The following is a 24070-nucleotide window of genomic DNA, read 5'->3' as shown; positions in this document are numbered from 1 at the left end:
CCTGTCCTATGGGCAGGCCATGCAAGAGAGGGGACGAAGAGAGGAGGCGTGAGAGGGGCTCTATGGCGAGATTGAAAAGTAGGGGTGATAGAGGGCAACCCTGTCTCGTCCCCCTATGCAGGCGAAAAGGCGAGGATTGTATACCTGCCGCAGTTACTGTGGCAGAGGGGGCTGAATACATGCTCTGTATGAAGGAATAGAATGATCCATTTAAACCAATACGTTGCATGACCAGAGAAAGCCATTTGAAACTAACGTTGTCAAAAGCTTTCTCGGCGTCGAGGGTGACTATCACCGTATTAGTAGATGGATGTGTCTTTGCATATTCGAGGGCCATCATGACTTTACGAATGTTGGCTGCCGCAGATCTTCCTTTTGTAAATCCCGATTGGGCGCTGTGTATAAGGGATGGCATTATATCTCCTAATCTAGTGGCTATAATCTTGGACATTAATTTGGAGTCAACATTTAGTAGGGATATGGGGCGAAAGGAACCTGGGTCAAGTGGGTCTTTTCCTTTTTTTGCAATGAGTTTAATATTGGCCAAGTGGCCTGTGGGAAGATAGGGGCCTCCTGTCCAAATGTGGTTATAAACCGAGTGGAGAGTAGGTATGAGGTCTTGACCGAACAATTTGTAAAATTCGGATGTGTACCCGTCCGGGCCGGGTGCTTTTCCATTGGAAAGACCCCCTATAGCTCGCTTTATTTCTTCAGAAGTAATGGGCTCATTTAATTTTTCTAGGTGGCTTGGGTCTATCAATGGGAGTTTGGTGTCGTTTAACAAGGTTTGTGCAAGATTCATATCTATTTGTTCTGCACTGTATAATGTGCTGTAGAAATCTTTAAGCGTTCTGTTGATATCCTCGGGTGTAGTGGATAGGGAGCCGTCGGGGTTCCTTAACTTGCCGATGTGTGTTGGTGTGTATGGGCTTTTAGTGAGTCTGGCAAGAAGCTTTCCGGCTTTGTTCCCAAATTTATGGAAAAGTAGTTGTGTCGCCGATTGTTTTGTCCGTTCTACCTTTTCTGCCCAGCTATCAAATTGTTCTTTGGCTGCTAACCAAGACTTAAGATTGTCATTTGTGCGACAGTCATTCAGGGACTGTTGCGCCTGGCGTAGGCGGTTGCTAGCTTCTATGTATTGCTTTTGTGCGTTTTTTTTGTGTCCTGCTGCGTAAGATATAATCCTTCCCCTTAGATATGATTTTCCTGCCTCCCAAAATAAGTTTGGGTTGTCTAAATGTTGGATATTATCCTGTGAGTATTCCACCCATGCCGAGCTAAGCATTGCCTTGAGGTCGTCATTGTGAGCCAAATAAGCTGGAAATCTCCACTGTATGACTGGCGAGGCCATTTTACAAAAGTTGAGTGAGATCGAAATCGGAGAATGGTCCGAAATCGCTAGATCATGTATGGCCGTGTCGTTTATACGTGGTAGGAGCGTTTGCGTGCACAAGAAGTAGTCTAACCTGGCAAAGGATTTGTGTACCGGCGAGAAAAATGTAAAACCCGTGTCTATGGGGTGTTGCATTTTCCATGTGTCGGTTAAATTTAATGCCTGGGCCATGCGACAAAAAGGGGTGGGGCGAAGTGAGTGCGGTGTTCGAGGTCTGGGTCTAGGTTGAGATCTGTCCTCTTGGTCATTTAGCGTAGAGTTGAAGTCCCCTCCTACTAGGTGGGGAATAGAGTCATGTGGGTGTAGCTGAGGAGTCAGCTTTGTAAAATAGTCCTGGTCTGGGGAGTTGGGAGCATAAATGTTAGAGATCCGTAAGTCACCCGAAGCGAGTTTGAGATGTATTGAGGTACGTCTCCCGTCCGCTTCGTTGGTAGCAGAAATTACTTCATATACCAAGTCTTTGTGTATTAAAATGAGCGTGCCTGCCTTACGTTTGACCGATGCTGATCCTATCACTTCCCCTACCCATAATTTTTTCATTCGGAAGAAATCTTTGCTCTCTAAATGGGTCTCTTGGAGTAGAGCAATATCAACTTTTAGTCTTTTAAGATGTCTGAGAATTTTCATGCGTTTTATTGGTGACCTAAGCCCCTTAACATTCCAGGATATTATTTGTAGATGGGTCATGTAAGATATGTAGGAGGGTTAAGGGTGTATGTATTTGCATAGCTCTTACCCTGTCTCTGTAGGCTGGCTTTAGATGGGCCTGCTACAACGTACCATCGGTTCTTGAACTTGGATTGGTAGGACCATCCTCTCATGGGGAAAAGAAAAGTGTCAAGAGAGACAGAAAGGAAAAGATAGAAGAAGTTAATATCACAATAACCACAAATCATATTATTGACTTCGCTTTTTTCCGTATGTAATCCCCACACCGGTGATCCGCCGCACCGCTAGTAGAAAGGGCAATCATCCCAACAAAGCCTCATTGGGAAGGGCTGGTATATTTACCATTATTCGTCCCTAGGTCAAATAAAACTTGGCGGCGGTTGCGGGTGACCCTGCATTGGGAGTACATAGTGCTTGCTCGTTAGAGGAACGTTACGTAAAGTTATAACAACCCAGCGTTTGTCACAATGGCAGCCATATTGGCCGGGCCTTTTTGTAAACAGGGCAAGTAATCGGTATAAGATAGGCTATGTTATTGAGCTGGTAGAGCGATAAAACAATAAAACCATAAAATCAACAAAACCAAAACCAACAATGGTATTAACATTACCCCCTGTGGAGGTGTAAAATCGCCACTCCACTTTGGATAGACTGAGGCTCCCTTGGGGTTCACCCAAGGGTAGCGGTGCACATTGATGCAGCCCTATATCTTCTAAAAGCTGCGTCCCCTGGGGAGAGTGCACAGTATCAAGGGGGGTTGAAAGGTATCATTGGGATCAAAGCCGGGGTAGATAAACATCAACCAGATTCCTGATGGTCGGATGACTGTGTTTGCTTGAGGCGTTTCGGAGGTTCTTTGCGCGGGCTCCTCTGGTCTCTAGGGCCTTGCTTCACTCGATCTGCGTACGTAGCTGTGGGCTCACGCTCGGTAGATAAGGATTGAAGAAATGCTCTGGCTTTCTCTGCGGACTGGAATGTGTGTTGTTTTCCATCAGGTGCTTGTAGGCGCAGAACAGCTGGGTAGGCTAGCGTGAAGCGAACTCCATTCTTATAAAGTTCAGCGCAAACAGGCTGAAAGTCCTTACGTTTGCGTGACACTTCCGCCGAATAGTCAGCAAATAATAAAATTTTTTGGCCCTCAAACTCTATCAAGCGGGATTTACGGAAGGCCTGCAGCATGTCTGTGCGGTCAGCGTAGTTTAAGTACCTTGCAATAACCGGCCTGGGGCGGGCGTGGTCTTCAGACTGGGCGCCGATGCGATGCGCTCTTTCCACGGTACACCTGTGGTTGAGGCCTAAAATCTGCGGTATGGCTGCCGAGCAGATGTCCATTAAAGAACTCTGTTTGTGGGATTCTGGAAGGCCGATTATACGCAAATTATTCCTCCTGGAACGATTTTCGAGGTCCTCCATGCGATCATGGAGGTGCTGCTGGTCTTGTGTGAATCGTTCCAGGACGGTCTCCACGGAGTGTTGGTCTTCTTCTATTGAGGACACCCTGTGTTCCACCATTTCCAGCCTCGCGGAGTGTTCTCCCATCTCCTTCCGGAGCTGCTGTATGCCCTCTGCGACCGCTCTATCAACTGCCGCTGTGATGGTAGGTGAGAGCAGCGCCGCCACCGCTTTAGCAATGCGCTCGTGCGTGCTGGCTTGGTCAGGTATGGCGGGGAGTGAAGTGTCCATCCCCTCAGGGTATGATCCGTTGCCCGGCAGATTGTTTTGGAAGCTTGGCTGCTGTATGCCTTGCAGTGAAGGAGCGCCACGTGCATTCTCTGCAGCGGCCATGTTGCCCAGGGCCGTGCTTTCCGCGGCTGGTTCTATTATGCCCGAGCTCCGTGTTGCTCGGGCTTGTGTGAGGTATCGTTCCATCCACCGATGCCCGTGGAATGAGCAGGGATGCAGGTCACCGCAATCCGAGGCTGTGTCGGGGCTTTGTATGCTGGTTATCCGAGCGGTGGGTGCGGAGCCTCCGGAGCTTGCTTCCCCTACATACGGCGCCGGAACCGGAAGTTTTCACACTATCGTTTTTAAAAAATGCTCTAGCAAAGCGCGGTGACGTACAACACGTACGACGGCACTATAAAGGGGAAGTTCCATGCGGATGACGCCACCCTTGGGGCTGCTTTAGCTGATTTCCTGTTAGTAAAAGATGAATTGCGCTTTTCTGTCTGTTACAGCGTGATGAATGTGCTATCTCCATTACGAATGGTAGTTTTACCAGAACGAGCGCTCCCGTCTCATAACTTGCTTCTGAGCATGCGCGGGTTTTAACGTCATTTTAGCCCACACACGATCATTTTTTACAACCCGAAAAACGACATTGTTTAGAACGTCGTTAAAAAATGCAGCATGTTCGAGAAATAAATTTGTTGTTTTTCAGAACCCGAAAAATGATGTGAAGCCCACAACACCATCATTTTAAATGACATTTTTTTAAAACGTAATTTTTTTCATGCCGAAAAATGATCGTGTGTACGCGGCATAAGGATCAAAGACACCAACATTCCAGGAAAGAACGTTTTTTGAAACAGCGAGGGAAGGTACTTTAATAGGTGCCATAAACACATATATCATAAAACTATCCATCTGTATTACATTTCAACATTAAAAATTTGTAAATACAGACAAATATTAAAATCAAGCAAAGAATATTGTATTCAGATTTATTTGTTGTTGACATATGCTCTTCGCCTGATATGTTTCGCCAGTCGACACTATATTGGAAGGAGATTTTCATTTTTATGCTTTCACTTTAAAATCAAAAAATCACTGCTCATTTAAAAATGACATTTTCCACAAACTTCTCTTTTATTGATACATGTCCTCCACTTGCACATAAGCCGTCAAAATGGACATTTTTGTTGATTTTTGACGTTCGGGTCCCATTGACTTTAATGGGGTTCGTTTTTTGGGTTCGAACTTTTACGGTGTTCGAAAGTACTGGTGCGAACCGAACAGGGCTCCATTCGGCCCATCCCTAGTCCTCAGACAAAGGTTCTTCAAAGCCAACAGCTTCACTCTGGCCTTAGTCCTCAGGCTGTTACCTGTCTCTTGCAGACACACACATGCACTCACTGCCACCTGCAGCCTCTGACTCCTGGAGTCTTCCTGTCTCCCTGGGGTGGAGCAGTCTCCAACTGGGAGCCCTGAGGTATTCCTATACCTTTAAATAAGGTGCGCTAAATAAATGTAATAATAGTATTAAACGATATTTAAAACTAAATATGAATACTAGACATCAAGACGCCTCCTGAAGATGATCTTTCCGAAACGTACGTCGGGGCGGCACCCAACCACGCAATTGTACGCTCCAGTACCTTGTCACTTCCTGCATTGCTGGCTCCACACTGCTGCGGCCGTGGAACGCACGCTCCGGGGATCCGGACATCTCGCAGCTCACAGCACACAGGATCTTCTTTAGTTGATCTCATATCACTACAGCCTCAGTGCCGGGTCCAAGGCACTCACAAAGTAAGCGGCCACTTGGCTCCCTAAAATTTATGTTTTTATACCATATTAAAACGAATTACGCTATGTTTTGCCACCATTTATTTTCCATGCACATATCCGAGAATCCATGACTGTTTCCAACACTGCTGTCAGGACGTATCCCATTCATATACAGGTGATCCTGTCAAAGCCTTAATTGTCCTCCCTTTTTGATACCAAAATTGGGGGCAATTCCATATGGTAAGGAGCCTGCCTATTCATTCACATTGGGTGTTTTGACAAAATCACGGTGAAGGTGGATCATTTTGATTGAAAACACGATACTTCTTTCAATTAAGAAATCACTTATGGGAATTCAATTTTCCAGCCTTAAAAACGTCATCACTGGACTTTTTTACTTTTTTTCTTTTGATTGTGGACTCATATTTGTTTATCACCATTTTTGATTATCACTACAATATCAATAATATCCAGGGACTGGATATACTGATCCACTATAATATTTTGTTTCTTTTTGATGTCTAGTATTCATATTTAGTTTTAAATATCGTTTAATACTATTATTACATTTATTTAGCGCACCTTATTTTTACACATAACTGCATAATCTTTGATTATTTTGGGTAGCAGCTTACTTTTAGTTTAACACTTTTGGCGCGTAGTATTTCCATTCCAATTCCTATACCTTTGTTTCTACCCAGTAGGGGACGGAACACACCAGGTCAAATTCTTGAGTGGGACACCTCTGCACCAGCTGTCAGCTGCGTAGACCCAATCTTTTTTTCGGGTGTGTTTCCAGGCATGACCTAGCCTTAAAGGGGTTGTAAAGGTAAATGTTTTTTCACCTTAATGCATCCTATGTTCCTGAGCTTATACTTATGTAGCACCATGCTCCTGTTGAACAGGCGATGCTTTAAATTTAGTGGGGGTCTGAGCTGTTATTTGGCTCAGACCAGAGTAATTAAGGGCAATTTAGCCTCTTTTTCAGCCATGGCTGTGCTAAGAGTATTCACCATTGCTCGCCTGGGGGTGTCATTACAACCTCAGACCAAGGGTGGCAGCAGCAAGGTCAAGGTGTATTGAGTGTTCCCCTCAGCAACAAATCAGTCTGAGTGGTCGCCCCGCTGTGCATGCTGGGGAGGGGTACTTAAGGGACAGACTCCATTGGTGCAGGGTCTGTAGTCCTCCTGCACCTCGTGGCCCACCTGGCCTGAGGTGCACGTCCTGAATCCTGGTTCCGGGACCACGTTGGCCTGGGGCCGCGGCTTTGTTTGTGGGCCCTGTTGTCTGGCTGGGGCCTGTGCTGAATGGGTGATCCTGTGCTGTCCGTCCTGCGGTAGGAAGCCACTTGAGGAAGGAATCCAGGGGAGGACCTATCCTGGAGAGGGCCATGCAAGAGGCTGGTACCTTGGGAGAAGGCCTGGAAACTTTATTGAAGGATACACCTCACACCGAAAGGCTTGATAGTGTCGCCTGTCGGATCTAGAATTTCTAAAGAAGCCAAGCTAAAGAGAAAAGGTGCTGAATTCTGTGGCAGGGGATTCCGGACCAAAAGTGTCTCATCTACAAAGGAAGGTCTGTGGCAGAGACTGTGCTTCTTGCACCATCCCGGCTGCTAGGCCAGTGAGAGGGACCTATCTGGGTGAGCAATACTTACTCTGGCTAGAGTGGCGCGAGAACTGTTTGCTGGAAACAGGAGTGTTTCCTTACTTTAAATGCTTTCTGTCTGTCTGTTATACAAAGGAACCCCTGTCTTTCCCTAATTCACTTGGTAACTCACCTTTAGCTAATGCCATATTGCACACTGGATTACACATTTTATTGTCATAGTCACAAGTACCATTGCTCGCAGTACCAATCATTAATTGATCACACCTTCCAAGGTCACAATTTCTGATACCATCAGTCGTGTATTTCAGAGTGTTTTCAGGTACCTGAACTTGTACCTCCTTACAGGTGACAGACAAAATCCATATTAGGCCCTTCCTTCTTATGAAGTCTAGTGGGTGAGGCAGTATATGCGCCATTTACTGATACCTGCTCATCCACACCTTGAACCGCACTAGCAGGTGTGTCCATCACCGCAAAAGGCACAGAGACATCCAATGTCTCCATCAGCTCTCCAGAACACCTTCCATACCAAACTGTATCTGGAAGCACACCCCACAGGGAACCGGGAGATAACTTGCCACTTTGCGTTTATGGATAAAGATTTTTTACTAGCTTGCAACTACAGTTTTTGTCATCCGAATAGTCAAAATGTTTGTTGGAAGCACCATACTAATGTTCAATAATTCGACTGATCAGGCTTTGGACAGTACATTTTAGACAATGTTCTTATCGTGTGTATGGGCCTTTATAGCCGGGAAAATACCGTATATACTTGAGTATAAGCCGACCCGAATATAAGCCGAGGTACCTAATTTTACCACAAAAAAGTATTGACTCGAGTTTAAGCCTAGGGTGTCCATCTGCATGCCTCAATGTGCCTCACTTTGCCTCACTGTGTCCATGTGCATGCCTCACTGTGCCCATGCCTCACTGTGCCCATGCCTTACTGTGCCCATGACTCACTGTGTCCATGCCTCACTGTGCCCATGCCTCACTGTGTCAATGCCTCACTGTGCCCATGCCTCACTATGCCCATGCCTCACTATGCCCATGTCTCACTGTGTCCATGACTAGTCTGACGTTTAACATGGGAGTCTATGAAAGGGGTGCCCGGCTTTTAAAACTCAGGGCTGCCCAGCCGTAGGTCCCCTAGACAATAAACTTTGCACACTTGTAGAGGAGAAATGGGGCTACACGTGTGCCAAGTTCCTGGTCCGGGGACCTACGACTGGCCGGTGAAATCACCGGAGAAATTACCATTTAACATGGGAGTCTATGGAAGGGGTGCCCGGCTTTGAAAAACCGGTGCTCCCGGACATTGGTCCCGCGGACAACAAACTTTGCACACTTGTACCGGCCGGCCGGTACCGGGTCCCCAAAGTCCGGGAGATCAGGTGCAAAAAGGTGACTCAAGTATAAGCCGAGGGGGGCATTTTCAGCACAAAAAAATGTGCTTATACTCGAGTATATACGGTAAGTAATTGTCCTGATTTATTCATTCCTATTCATATTTATAGAAAGACTGCCTAGTGTCTTGAATGTAACCTGTCACTTTTTTTATATTTTTTATTTAATTCCAGAACTCTTATTACTGTACATGGTAATGTGTCTATTTCTGTCTTCTTTGAAAAGCTGCACAAATATGTGAGAAATCTTAATCACACCGACCCAACCGGAGGCAAGATCTTCTTTAATGAGAGAAGAGAAGTTCCAACTGATCTCATGTTACAAATGTGGCTTTATTTAAAAGGTTCTTTTTATGCCCATCGTTTCAGAATTTGCACGATTCTAAGCCCAGACTTTGTGCTTCAAACATTTCCCAATATGATTGATCCCTTCTACTGGAAAAAAGTAAGAAATCACTTGATTGTTTTCATTTTATACCTTTTTCTCAGGAAATTCATAATTATGATTTAAAGAACATTTTTAGCCTTATTTTAAAGTAGCACTACCCACACAGGAGCTGCAGGTGACCGGCTCCCCTATTCCTGCACAGAAAGGCAGCATGCATTCTCCGCTTGCAACCAGAGAAAATAAGTCAGTCCCTTGGCTTTGTTTTTATGTTTTATTAGGGGTAACAACTTGGTTGGGTGAAGGGATATGTGGGATGCCCAACTTGAATCAAAGAACAAAAAACAGGGACAACTTCCTCCGTATGTACAAGGTCTTGAACTGTCCTCCTTTCTGGGCACAGACATCTTAAAGTGGAGGTTCACCCGGAAATGTAAATTTTTAACCTTAGATTTCTGCTCATTTTGTCTAGGGGAATCGGCTAGTTTTTTTAAAATCTAAGCTGTACTTACCGTTTTAGAGAGCGATCTTCTCCACCGCTTCCAGGTATGGGCTGCTGGACTGGGCGTTCCTATTTGATTGACAGTCTTCCGACAGGCTTCCGACGGTCGCATCCATCACGTCACGATTTTCCGAAAGTAGCCGAACGTTGGTGCGCAGGCGCCGTATAGAGCCGCACCGACGCTCGGCTTCTTTCGGCTACTCGTGACGCGATGGATGTGACCGTCGGAAGCCTGTCGGAAGACTGTCAATCAAAATAGGAACGCCCAGTCCCAAAGACCATACCCGGAAGCGGCGGAGAAGATCGCTCTCTAAAATGGTAAGTACAGCTTTGATTTTAAAAAAACTAGCCGATTCCCCTAGACAAAATGAGCATGAATCTAAGGTTACACTGTCCTCCTTGCTTCCGCTGCTTTTTAGGTAACATTCCTTTCAAATTCTCCCAAGCCAGCCCAAGCTCCAGCCCGAGGCAGAGCCCCCCCTCTAGGGCCACCGACAGTTTCCTTAGCACTCCATCTCCATCTTCCACCCAACTCCCCAGACAGCATGCTTTATCTATACCTAAGGCATGGCATAGCCCCATGCCAGGACAACTGCCTGGAGATTGGCTAAGCTCCCCTAAGATCAATCCTCCTGGCCTCCACCCTCCAGCTTCTAGAAACGTATCCAAACCCTCAGAACCAGGGGGAGGCGCCAGACACCTGCCTGTATGTGTCATCCAGCCTGAACTGAAATAAACTCTTTACCCAGATTAAAGACTAATTTTCCTGCACCATTCTAGTAGCACATTAGAAGGTGCTACACTAAGATATACTAGCAAATATGCTGCTCATAAATGGGATATTTTTTTGAGTTGGTGAAGGTTGTTATTTGCGGTAATTTTGTGCATGTGAAAAGTTTCTTATAAGCAGAGCTCCTAGAAGTGTCTCCTGGATAAATGATGTCTGATCTAATGTGACCAAACAGGAACACTTCTGCTAGTTGGTGACAGATTATGTATATTGACATTTGTGACAGTTGTGAGATTTTATTAGGTGCTACAGTTGTGAGATATTATTATGTGTGACAGTTGTGGGATATTATTAGGTGTGACTGTTGTGGGATATTATAAGGTGTGACGGTTGTGGGATATTATAAGGTGTTAGGAGAATACCTGTAATTAGTGGAGACCAATGGCCGACAACGTCAGGCAAGCTTATTTCTCAAGTCTGCTAAAGATAAGAAAGTCTGAATTGCTAGACCAATGATCAGTGTTGGGGTCACAAGCTGAGATCAGTGCAGGAGAGAGTTTCGTAGTTGAGGTCACAAGCCAAGGTTGAAGCAGGAGGAAAGTTTTGTAGTCGGGGTCACAAGCCAAAGCCGTTTCCATACAGCAATAGACATAGCTCAAGTAGTATGCAAGAACAGACTACAATAATCTGGCAACAGGAAGTGCAAAGGCAAGGCTTTTATAAAAAGTTCATGGGAGGAGCAAGGAGATCAAGGTTCAACAACAATCAGGACACAAGATAGGGTCATCCAACGGAGCAGGAAGTATTGTCCAATAGATCAGGCTGGGCGCTGTCCAGTTTTCCAGATAGCTCAGTGAGAAGAATCAATGCCAGACACAGAAGAGTTCCCAGGTCTACGTCACCGCGTTCTCTGTCCGCGTGGATTTCGGTTTGATGATGTGTACAGCCATCAGACCGAAATCTCCCAGCGGATATGTCCGATGAAAACGGTCCGGCAGACCATTTTTATCGGACTGTCGGCTCGTCTGTACGGGGCCTCAGGGACAGGTCTTTGAGCTGAGTAAATTGCTCTTAATCTTAAATATGCTCCTCAGGCTCCCAAGAATCCTCTTGTGGGTCATAGCCTTTGCATCTTAATAGGTATTGTAGTTTATCCCAATGAATACGAGAGTCAAGAATTTTAATCAATAAGAATTTTTCCCCTTGCACTTGGACAGGGTCTAGTGGGGAATGTGTATGACCAGAAAAAGGATTACTCACTTCTTTCACAGTGGTGCGTTTCTGAAGATACAAGATCCCGCGGCATGGTCTAACACTAAATCCTTCCCCTCTTGGCCCTACAGGCAAATAAAACACTTTCTGGACATCCCAGCGAAAGTAGTCGAATACACGAGAAACCCCACAGTGTTCGAATCCCTATGTTCAAGCTCATCACCCCAGCCTCACATGATTTTGGCTCTGTATGCCTCCAGGTTCAGGGAACCATACTCTTCTCTGAGTGCGGATCATGCAATCGGCCTTGTTCAGGGAGATAGGGGATGCCAGTTGAGATCAAGTGGTTTGGATAGTCTCTGAGAGTGTTAGTAAGTTAATTTGAGCCGAGACACATGATCAATAGTGTTGAGCAGAATACGCCATATTCAATTTCACGATATATCTCGAATATATAGTCGAATATTCGAGATATATTCGCTAAATTCGAATATTCGTGATATTTTATCGAAATGAAATGATTGCGAATTTTCGCTATTGCGAATGCGAAAATAATTGCGAATTTTCGACAACAGCGGAAGGAGCACTCTGATTGGCTCAGAATATTTGTGATATTTTGCACTCTGATTGGCTCAGAATATTTGTGATATTGTATCGAAATTTCGCAAAATGCGAATGCGATATTGATGGCGAAATTTCGGAAGGAGCACTCTGATTGGCTCAGAATATTCGTGATATTTTACAATACAAAATAATTGCGAAATTTCGACAAATGTGGAAGGAGCACTCTGATTGGCTCAGAATATTCGTGATATTTTACAATACAAAATAATTGCGAATATTCGGCAAATGCGGAAGGAGCACTCTGATTGGCTCAGAATATTCGTGATATTTTACAATAGAAAATAAAAAGTGTTTTGCATTGGTGGTGATTCTTTACTCTATCCATCTGTCACAGCCGTTTGTCAATCAAACACCTTGAAGATTGAACACGTTCATGCTGCATGCTTTGGACTTTTTTTCACTTCACATATCAAAGACATTTTTATGAAAGATTATTTTTCTATTATTGGGACTATATTTCTTTATATATTTGTTTCACTGTGTATTTCACAAGTTATTTGCGCTTGCTTATTTTATAATTTGCCCACATGTCTTGTCACTAGACATATTTTTTATTCTTGTAGAGCGACACCATTTTCTGTCTTGTATTAATTTATGTTGTATAACATTTTTGAGTTGCTGCTGTATTCTCCCCTTTTTTTAAGGTATGCGCAATTTTTTCCTTCTTACAAAAAATAATAATATCAAACATACAAATATTCATAACAGAAACATACACAAAGCCCCCCCCTTTTGCATCAGAGACAATCAGAGTTCTCCTACCACAGTTATCAAAAATTCGCAATCATTTTCGCATTCGCGAAATTTCGCAATTTTTTTTTTTTATATTCGGCAACATAAAAGGATCGCCTCAGCTTAGCTACTCGGCCCAGGGTCTCTAATCATACCAGCAATGCTTTTAGACGTCGATAGGATGTGATCTGTTTTAAAAATAAAATTGAAAAAATGCGAATATTCGGAATAGCGAATATTCACCGCGAAATTCGAAATATATCGCGAATACTCGAATATGCCATATTCGAGCCGAATATTCGCAATACGAATATTCGTGAGCAACACTAATGATCAAAGAGAGAAACCACTACACACTCGGACCTTACATACTGCTCGTAATGTTATAGAGCTCCATATAGTTCTAACCTAACCTCTAGATAATTTTGATGTTAGCAACCTGTCAGCTACTGTTGAGCTTATTGTGTATGGAACCCCAGTTTAATGTATTTCTCTGTATATTTCATGGAAAACTGTAATAAAATCTTTTTGGAAGAAAAAGGATTACTTCTGAAAGGCTTTAAAATAGCTGTATGGAAAACAGGATGGATCGTCATAGAAGGTGGTAGTTTAAGGTTGTAGGCCACAGGATTAAAGCAGAGGTTCACCCTTAATTACAACTTTCTCTTAATTAAACCACTACCCATCGACTATACACAATCAGTTTTTTTTTTTATCGCGATCTTTACCTTTGTAATCCAGCAATCAGTGTTCTGTCAATCAGCCTTTCGCCGTGGGAGTGGGCGTGTATCAGCTTTTCCCCCGACAATCGCTATGTCTCCTGGGAGTGAGTGATGAGAGTCCTAGGAGACGCGCTGTGCTGTAATCCCGCGATGTCTCGCGGATCACTTGACTCGGCAAGGTGCATGTCTTCACAACGGGGCGTGACCTACTCAGTACGCCGGCCGTTGTGATGGCAACAGTGCAGTGTTGACGGCGACGCTCGCCGTCAACACTGCACATAAGTGGGATAGAGCGGTGAATGCTGGGACGTCAGCATTCACCGTATCCCGGAAGGACATCCTGCTGGGCTTCACAGTGCCCACAATCAAGATGGAATTTTATAAAATATCGTTTGCGGGACAAAACAAATGCTGGCGGGTAGAAGATTGGGACACACGAGTTGCTGTTTTACCAAGGTAAGAGCGGCAGAAGGATATAAAAAAAAAAAATGAAAACCCGCGGAACCCCCGCTTTAAGTTGTGCAATTGCATAAAAGGGTCCAATAAACATAGGACCAAGTTTCTGAGAAGGAGGCCTAAGATGTAAGTGTTTAGTGGATAGCCAGACCTTATCACCTAATGCATAGGGAGGAATGGTTCGTCTGTGTCTATTTACAATCTCCTTATAGGATTCTTGAACTTCACGTAAGGTCTTCTTTAGTAATTTCTGATTGTTTTGTAAAGCAGACACCCTTGTGTGAAGGACTTTTTACCTATATGCTTCAGTTTAATCCTCCCTGCTTGTTTAAGGCTGTTATGGTATTTACCCTTCTGCAGCTAGTCCTGTTTCAAATGTTAATTGTTCTAGCCCTGTGTTTACTGGTTACTGTGATTAGATAAGTGGCTCATGTTAATTATGCTGATTGCTTCATTGTGGTAATTATCTCTCTATATGCGGTGCCGAACCGGCTAGATACTGACTAGTTCAAAGAAATATCTTTATTTCAAAGGAGCTGTATTGAAGACCCCCCACTGTGTAAGAGGGGGGCGGAGATTTGTCATTGTAACAGTTTTGGAAATGACATATAAGCTGTGTGTGTTATAACATTAAACTCTGTGTTGTTCCAGCAGTAAGCTTGGCATGTGTGGCTTTCTGGGCGACTCCAGGGATATTCCTTCTCGTGGAATATTGGGGTGATTTTCGTTATGGGAAGAAGGGAACGTTGACGGGGATATCATACCAATACCGTCACAATTGGTTGGCAGCAGTGGGATTTTTCCCTTCTATTCCCCTTCACACCCGGATTCCAAGCAGACACTGGAAGAACTACTGGAAGTTCGTGGAAGGATTGCTAGCAACAAAACCAAGCGGGTCATCATAGCAGAATCAATGGAGATAGACCAGGAGGACGGGATTGCAGCAACGCCAGCAGTACAAGAGATGGAGACACCAGTGATTCAGGAGGAGGAATCGCCAGCCAACAAGCTAATGAGAGAGAAGCTAGCGTGGTTCGGCCCGAACCCAACGGCAGATGTGGTGCTGAGAGTGATGGACCTGTTAGCGAAGGAGGCTAAACAAATAAGGGACGCAGAACTACAGAAGGCTAAAGAAATAAGAGACGCAGAACTACAGTTAAAACTGGCAGCAGTCCAACAAGCAGCCGCACCTTCTCCGAACAGTGAGTACAGCACAGCAGACACAAGGAAGATTCCGTTTAGCGCTTTTAAAGCTTTTGATGAAAAGGACTGTGAAATTGATAACTACCTGGCGGATTTTGAGCGACAATGTAACCTGCACCGAATAGCTAGAAGAGAGTGGGTTGCAATATTGTCAGGCAAACTGTCAGGCAAAGCTTCTGATGCTTTCCGGACCGTGCCAGATCAGGATATCCATAGCTACGCCAGGGTTAAAGAAGTGCTCCTGGCTCGTTATGCAGTAACCCCAGAGTCCCACCGACAGAAGTTCAGGGACTCACGCAAAACCACGAAAGACTCTTACGCGGAATGGGCATGCCAGTTGTCCCTGTCAGCCTCTAACTGGGTTAACAGCAGCCAGGCCACCACCGCAGAGGACATTTTGCAACTAATGCTCCTGGAGCAATTTTACAATCACATCCAGACGGACGTCAAGGATTGGGTGAGAGATCGCAGGCCCATGACTCTACCAGAGGCCGCGAAGTTGGCGGATGAATATGCGGATACTCGCAAGACAAACCAGGTCACACCACGGGTACAACCTCCACAACCAACGGCGCCCTCACACCCACCAGCCGCTAGATACCAACCGCCTAACAGACCGATGACATCTAGCCCTCGCTACCCACGCCAGGAGGACAACGAACAATGCTGCTTCCGGTGCAAACAGTTGGGTCACTTCAAGCAGAATTGCCCCATGAATGACAACACCAGGTCAAATTGGTCTCAACCGGGGGTACCGCCCACCAGCAGCAGCCCATTGTGTAGACTCGGCTTGGGATCCCCAGGAGCTGGGTCAGGAAGAACCATTGGGCACCCCTTACGAAGCCCTCATGGTACAATCTGTTATTACGGACAACAGGGAACACCATTGTCAGCTGGTCATGGGCGACAGCCATGAGCCGGAGGGGCCTTGGAGGGAGCTGGGCAGAAAGAGGCACCGCTAGCTACCCTCCAAGAAGAAGAGGTCCTGGAAGTCATATAACCAGCGGACCTGGGAGGAGAAGAAGCGACTGGAGGAGATGGAATCGCAGCGGGCACCCCAGATGCGGGCCGAGATGTTCGCCAAGGGCCCACCGGTGGCCCCTTACACCACCACCCAGTTCCTGATGATGAAGGACCACGTGGAAAGCCTGCAGGACATGAGCAAGCAGGATCTGATCCGTGAGTACATAGAGCTGGAGGAGTGCATAAGCCGCATGGAGGAGGAGAACAACCACCTGAGGTCACAGCGGGCTGACCCCCCCAGGCTCCATGAACTGGAGATGGAGCTGGAGAAGCTCAAAGAGGAGAACCGGCGGCTGCGGAGGGAGCAGGGGGTGGCTGACCTTATGGGGCTCTGAGTCCCCTCCCCCCCCCCGGACTCTGAGCACCGGTGCTACAGCATTTCAACAAATATAACTTTTTCTTTTTATGAATCTCCTGTGACTGTCACTTCAGAGCCATAACCTGCCCCTCCCATAGCGGGACACCTAGATGGAGGCGCACAGACCCATTCGCCGTCTTCACACTGACTTCTGGTGACTCTGCAGATCGCACAAAGACTTGGGGACTGAACGGCGTGTGATCTGACGACCCGGTGGCATACCTGAGTCTGAAGCAGTTGCCAAGGGAGGTCAGTCACGCCAAACGGAGTTAACCTCGGACTAAAAGCTCTGAACCCGTCAACCCTACTGGACCAGGGAAGGTCCAACCGGGTTTGCCGGAGCAGGGAGAAAGGGGGGCCATTGTGAAGGACTTTTTACCTATATGCTTCAGTTTAATCCTCCCTGCTTGTTTAAGGCTGTTATGGTATTTACCCTTCTGCAGCTAGTCCTGTTTCAAATGTTAATTGTTCTAGCCCTGTGTTTACGGGTTACTGTGATTAGATAAGTGGCTCATGTTAATTATGCTGATTGCTTCATTGTGGTAATTATCTCTCTATATGCGGTGCCGAACCAGCTAGATACTGACTAGTTCAAAGAAATATCTTTATTTCAAAGGAGCTGTATTGAAGACCCCCCACTGTGTAAGAGGGGGGCGGAGATTTGTCATTGTAACAGTTTTGGAAATGACATATAAGCTGTGTGTGTTATAACATTAAACTCTGTGTTGTTCCAGCAGTAAGCTTGGCATGTGTGGCTTTCTGGGCGACTCCAGGGATATTCCTTCTCGTGGAATATTGGGGTGATTTTCGTTATGGGAAGAAGGGAACGTTGACGGGGATATCATACCAATACCGTCACACCTTGCATTTACAGTTGGTAAAGATGACCTTATGGGAATTCCGATTGAATTAATGGGATTAAAGATGGATGACATCCATAATTGGTGAAGAATGGGCTCTGAGAGATGAAACTATGGCAGGAGTTATTGTAAGTAAATTCTGCTAATGGTAGATATAAGACATGTGCATTCTTTTTTGTCCGAATAAATTTTTGTCGGAATTTCAGCTATTTTCGTTATTGTTTTAACAAACGAAAACGAAAGTGCAGAATTCAAAAACCGAAAAACGAAAGATCTGACATAAACAAATGCTTTATTTTTGTTTTCGTCGGTCGAATGTGCCTAACCTTAACTCTATTATTCCAAGATTATTCTACATAGAGAGAAAAGATTCGACATTATAGAGAGAAAAGATTTGACATTATAGAGAGAAAAGTTTCGACATTATAGAGAGAAAAGATTTGACATTATAGAGAGAAAAGATTTGACATTATAGAGAGAAAAGATCGCTGCTGGAATTTGGTGGAGGAAGTAAAATAAAAATAATGATGTTGATGAATATTATTGGCTGATTGTAACCAAAGAGGAGGAGCAGTAAAATAGCTAAAACTAACTTGACAACTCAACATGAACGATGAAGATTTGACAAAGCATTCGAAAAACATACAAACATCGAATCTGTCATTGAAGGCTTATGGTGTCTGTCGAATGTTTAAAGAAGATTCGACAGAGCAGCTAAACTGTACGATGCCCCAATCCTACATTTCCAGTCAAATGCGTGTGAACATTACGGGGGAGATGTAGACATTACGGGGGAGATGTGTGGACATTACAGGGGAGACGTGGAGATTATGGGGGAGATGTGTGGACATTACTGGGGGAGATGTGTGGACATTACGGGGGAGATGTGTGGACATTACGGGGGAGATGTGGACATTACTTGGGGAGATGTGTGGACATTACTGGGGGATGATGTGTGGGCATTACAGGGGAGATGTGTGGACATTACAGGGGAGACGTGGACATTACGGGGGAGATGTGTGGACATTACTGGGGAGATGTAGACATTATGGGGGAGATGTGTGGACATTACAGGGGGAGATGTGTGGACATTACTGGGGGAGATGTGTGGACATTACTGGGGGAGATGTGTGGACATTACTGGGGGAGATGTGTGGACATTACGGGGGAGATGTGTGGACATTACGGGGGAGATGTGTGGACATTACGGGGGAGATGTGTGGGCATTACGGGGGAGATGTGTGGGCATTACGGGGGAGATGTGTGGGCATTACGGGGGAGATGTGTGGACATTACTGGGGAGATGTGTGGACATTACTGGGGGAGATGTGTGGACAACTGGACATTATGGGGGAGATGTGTGGACATTACTGGGGGAGATGTGTGGACATTACTGGGGGAGATGTGTGGACATTACTGGGGGAGATGTGTGGACATTACGGGGGAGATGTGTCGACATTATTGGGGGAGATGTGTGGACATTACTGGGGAGATGTGTGGACATTACTGGGGGAGATGTGTGGACATTACAGGGGAGATGTGTGGACATTACAGGGGAGATGTGTGGACATTACAGGGGAGATGTGTGGACATTACTGGGGGAGATGTGTGGACATTACGGGGGAGATGTGTGGACATTACGGGGGAGATGTGTGGACATTACAGGGGAGATGTGTGGACATTACTGGGGGAGATGTGTGGACATTACGGGGGAGATGTGTGGACATTACTGGGGGAGATGTGTAGACATTACGGGGGAGATGTGTGGACATTATGGTTATATTTAATCAAAATTAGTCGATTAATCGATTAAAAAAAAATCGATTAATCAAACACGAAAATTTTAATCAGTAACAGCCCTAAATAATAATAATAATAATAATAATAATAATAATAATAATAATAATAATAATAATAAGTGATTTCAGCCTCCGGTATCTCGATGTTCAGATCCCTGTATACCCGGCAGCAGAAAAAAGTTTGGATCTTCAATTCACAAATGCTGCTATGATTGTGTCTCATGTCCAGAAGGAGAGATTTCCAACATTTCCGGTAGAGTTTGTATTTGTTAGTAAATTATTGTTGGACTGGATAGAAGGTATCTCTGTGTGTCATATGAAGTACATCTCTGTGATGTGTGCGCAAGTTTTATCACTTTAACCACTTGATCTCCAGAAGATTTTAACCCCTTCATGACCAGGCTGTTTTTTGCTATTCAGCACTGCGCTACTTTAACTGCAAATTGCACACTGTACTCAAACAGAATGTCTTTCTTTTGGTGGTATTTTATCACCACTGTTTTTTTTTATGTATTGTGCTGCTATAAGCAAAAATAAAGAATATATTTTGAAAAAATATATATATTTTTTACTTTCTCCTAAAAAGCATATCCAATAAAACATTTTAAAAAACAAATTCCTTCAATCATTTAGGCCAAAATGTGATCTGCTACATGTCCTTGGTAAAAAAAAAAAAAATCCCAATAAGTGTATATTCATTGGTTTGCATGAAAGTTATAGACTACAATCTGTTTGTACTGGAATTTATTTATTATTATTTTTATTTTTTTAAACTAGTAATGGCGGCCAACAGTGGGGCTGTCAATACACAAAGATCAATCATAAAATACTCGAGTATAAGCCGACCCGAATATAAGCTGAGGCACCTAATTTTTACCACAAAGAACTGTGAAAATGTATTGACTCGAGTATAAGCCTAGGGTGTCCATCTGCATTCCCTACTGTGCCTCACTTTTCCTCACTGTGCCCATGCCTCACTGTGCCGATGCCTCACTGTGCCCATGCCTCACTGTTCCCATGCCTCACTGTGTCCATGCCTCACTGTGCCCATGCCTCACTGTGCCCATGCCTCACTGTGTCCATGCCTCACTGTGTCCATGCCTCACTGTGCACATGCCTCACTGTGCCCATGCCTCACTGTGTCCATGCCTCACTGTGCCCATGCCTCACTGTGTCCATGACTAGACTCATGTTTAAAATGGGAGTATATAGAAGTGGGGCCCGGCTTTGAAAAATCGGTGCTCCTCGACCGTAGGTTCCCCAGATAGCAAACTTTGCACACTTGTAGATGAGAACTGGGACCTACGGACGGCCGGTACCGGGTCCCCAAAGTTACCGGAGAAATGACCGTTTAACATGGGAGTCTATGGAAGGGGTGCCTGAATTTGAAAAATCAGTGCTCCCCGGCCGTAAGACCCCCGGACAACAAACTTTGCACACTTGTAGAGGAAGATGTGTGCCACGTTTGGACAGATACCGGGTCCCCATGTGAGAGGCAGATTCTGGGAGGACATCATAGGACGTCCTCCCAGAACAACATGGCTTCCACCCGGCTGTCATTTTGCTATAGGTGGGGTGGGAAGATGTTAATGTTACCACTTGCCAATGGGAAGTCTCTACATATAGGAGTTCAACTGTATGATATCATCGATCTATCGATCTTATATTAATGAACGTCTTTAACATTTAAATATTGTATATTTAGGTAATTTATTATTTATTATATTTTTTCGCATTTTATTGTTATATTTAAATGTATTATTTATTTTATTTTATTTTTCTCTCCCACAATGCACTGATGGAAATCCCATTGCTAGCAGTGAGACAACACAAGATAAGTTGTTTTCTCACAATCTCTGTGTCAGGGAAATGGCCGAAGGACAATTCCACCCAGGACAATCATGGCCTCCATGGTGACTAAGGTGGGCGGTACTTCCTCCTTGTAACCTGAACAGATCACATGACAAACTTCCTGGTCTATTTAAGCCTGCTGCTGGAGCTGCTCATTGCTGGATTATCTCTTCAGTCTGCTGTGTACCTTGGCCTTGTCTCCTGATCCATGCTTATCTGTTGTGATCCGGCTTGAGTTAACCTTGCTTCCTGATCTCCTGTGTTTGACCTTCGGCCTGCTTCTTGACTCTACTTCTGCTTCCTGATCACCCGGCTTGACCCTCGGCTTGTACCTGGACCCTGCTCGTGTATGACCTTGGCTCGCCCCCTGTATGCTCTGGACTGACCTACCTGTGTTTGACCCCTGGCCTGGCTTCTGGTATCTCCGTTCATTTAAATACTACATGTTCAGTTCTGCCTGCCTCAGCCATCCCTCAGTGGCTGAGCTCATCAGACTGCAAGCAAGCACCTGTCCTACCATGCTTCTGTGGGCACCGCGCTTCCTGTTCCCAACTCCAGGGTCGCGCTGCACTCAGCCGCAAGGGGAGCCCTCTTAGCATCTCGATCTCCATACTCATTCCTGACAGTATAATCCAGCCATGAGCAGCTCCAGCAGCAGGCTTAAATAGACCAGGAAGTTGGTCATGTGATCTGTTCAGGTTACAAGGAGGAAGTACCGCCAGTCCTTCTTCAGCCATTTCCCTGACACTCTGACCCCAATGCTCATTGTGTTTGTATTGTTCTTCCTGCAGACAGTGAAAACTGCATGAAATGTCCTGATGAAGAATGGCCAAATGAGAAGAAGGATCGGTGTGTTCCAAGAGTGATGGAATTTCTCTCCTACACTGATGATCCCATTGTTGGAGTATTTTCAGCCGTCTCCATCCTCTGTTGTCTTCTGACTGGTTTAATATTGGGGATATTTATACATTACCAGGACACCCCCATTGTTAAAGCCAATAACCGGGACCTGAGCTATCTTCTCCTGGTCTCCATCATGCTAAGCTTCCTCTGTGTCTTCTTGTTCCTTGGCCATCCAGTAGATGTGACCTGCATGCTGCGTGTCACCTCTTTTGGTGTCATCTTCTCAGTTGCTGTCTCTTCTCTACTTGCCAAAAGTATCATGGTGTGTATTGCTTTTAAAGCCACCAAACCTGGGAGTCCCTGGAGGAAATGGATGGGAGCCAAACTTCCCAATTTTATCATTTGTGTCTTCTCACTGGTCCAATTTATAATCTGTGTCACTTGGTTGTCTATTTCTCCCCCCTTCCAGGATCGGGACACTCACTCTTATCAGGGGAAGATCATCATTCAGTGTAATGAGGGTTCAGTTATCGGCTTCTACTCTGTCCTGGGATATATGGGGCTTCTGGCAGCTGTGAGTTTCATTATCGCTTTTTTAGCCAGGACATTACCGGACAGTTTTAATGAGGCCCAGTACATCACCTTCAGCATGCTGGTGTTCTGCAGTGTCTGGATTGCCATGATCCCGGCCTATCTGAGCACCAGAGGGAAATACATGGTGGCTGTAGAGGTTTTTGCTATAATAGCATCAAGTTCTGGACTTCTTGGCTGTATATTTTTCCCAAAATGTTACATAATTCTGTTCAGACCTGACCTGAATACAAAAGCAGCTATCCACTAATATGTATGGAAAAACCCTGGGTTACCAGAAGTTATAGCATTATCTCTATTATTGTTAAATCTAATGTTGTTAGTGTATTGAGAATGAACACTGATATACTGTATATGAATAGTTCATACTTACCTCTCTGGTGGAGTTAAATTTTTGCTCTGGACACCACTGGTATCAGACAATTTGGGTTTGTTGGAAACCTTGTCCCCTGCTGGGTGTAGTGGTTCCTCCCACCAGCCGTTCCATTAATACAGAACAATGCAGTCACTTAGTGAGGAGGAACCACAGTGACCAGAGGAGGACAAAGTATCCTAAAGTGTCCGATACCAGAGACACCCATCACTCTTCCAGAGAGGGAAGATTTCACTCACCACCTTCCCAGGAGATAAATATTAAATATGTTATTTTATAAGCTGATGGTAATGTCATTTTTTTATTATGTCACTTTTATTATTTTATATGTAGATGTAACCGGCTATATTAATAAATTCATTTTGCTTGCAGTATTCTAAAATCATTTTTAATTTTAGTTGAAGTTGAAGAGAACGCGCTCTTAGTAAGTTTACATTGTAAGTGATCAGTAGACTTTATTTTTTATTTGTTTTATTCTTTATAGGACCTAATAAAAAAATATTTCTCTTTGTAAATATTTCTTTAAAAAATTGGAAATGAATGTTCTTACTCATAAGGGCCTCATAATAGGATATTTCTGCCATCTCCAAGATCTTCTAGTCAGACGTGTCAAAGAAAAAGCTAAAAAGATTAAGAAGTAACAACCCCCCGATCCCTTCTTAATAAGCACTAAGGTCAGTGCGAAACGTCGGTTATCCTCCTGTTTCTGTTGCTGTGATCCGGTATGTTTTTGCTGTTCGTTTAAATAAAGACAACCTGTTTGGTTTGGAGTGCGGCCATCCATCCTTCATTTTACGCCAATGCTTGCCTAGTGCACTGCCAGCACCCTTGGAATCCTACACCTGTGTATGACCCTATAGCAGACCCACCTTGAGCGGTGATTTTCCTTCTTCCCTTCTATAAGTATTCTAATCATACACCCTAATAACAACACTGCTTAAAAATAAATAAATATATAAATACACCCCAAAAATATTATATTATTATAAATCAATATTCCTCATGTAAATATAATCGCTCTTATACAAAGCATATTAAATGTGCAAATAATAAAGTGCCAAACAGCGTTAGATGAATACATAGATATCCAATGATTTAACATCATTATGATGAAATTCCCCCTAAATCATGTACAGCATGTGACAATCGAGTCCCCCACACTACTAAGTGCAATAAATATTCTCCTCTGTGACATGGAAGGAGCTCCTTTGTGTTCTTCATACGATCTCTTCATGAACCCCCCCAATCCGTCATCCACTCCCCTTATAAGTCTGACC

At 44.6% G+C, this 24070-nt stretch overlaps 1 protein-coding gene across 1 annotated transcript; it reads left to right on the top strand.

The window, feature by feature from the left end:
* Positions 1-3845: 3845 nt before the first annotated feature.
* On the top strand, positions 3846-22671 carry LOC120944236 (vomeronasal type-2 receptor 26-like). The gene is made up of 5 exons (XM_040358494.1): positions 3846-3919; positions 8704-8974; positions 11490-11606; positions 19265-19388; positions 21778-22671. The coding sequence occupies exons 1-5, from the start codon at positions 3846-3848 to the stop codon at positions 22668-22670; spliced, it is 1479 nt and encodes a 492-aa protein (XP_040214428.1). The 3' UTR covers position 22671.
* The last annotated feature ends 1399 nt before the right edge of the window (positions 22672-24070 follow it).

Source organism: Rana temporaria, chromosome 1 (genome assembly GCF_905171775.1).
Source record: "Rana temporaria chromosome 1, aRanTem1.1, whole genome shotgun sequence".
Taxonomy (NCBI): domain Eukaryota; kingdom Metazoa; phylum Chordata; class Amphibia; order Anura; family Ranidae; genus Rana; species Rana temporaria.
Note: the sequence above shows the minus strand (reverse complement) of the source record. Positions and strands in the feature narration are given on the sequence as shown.

Excerpts from the sequence above, each read along its gene's own strand:
- LOC120944236 (XM_040358494.1), top strand. The coding sequence starts at position 3,846 with ATGTTGCCCAGGGCCGTGCTTTCCGCGGCTGGTTCTATTATGCCCGAG. Across the intron at positions 8,975-11,489 it reads ATCCCTTCTACTGGAAAAAA|GCAAATAAAACACTTTCTGG; the intron begins GTAAGAAATCAC and ends TTGGCCCTACAG. Across the intron at positions 11,607-19,264 it reads CCTCACATGATTTTGGCTCT|CCTCCGGTATCTCGATGTTC; the intron begins GTATGCCTCCAG and ends AAGTGATTTCAG.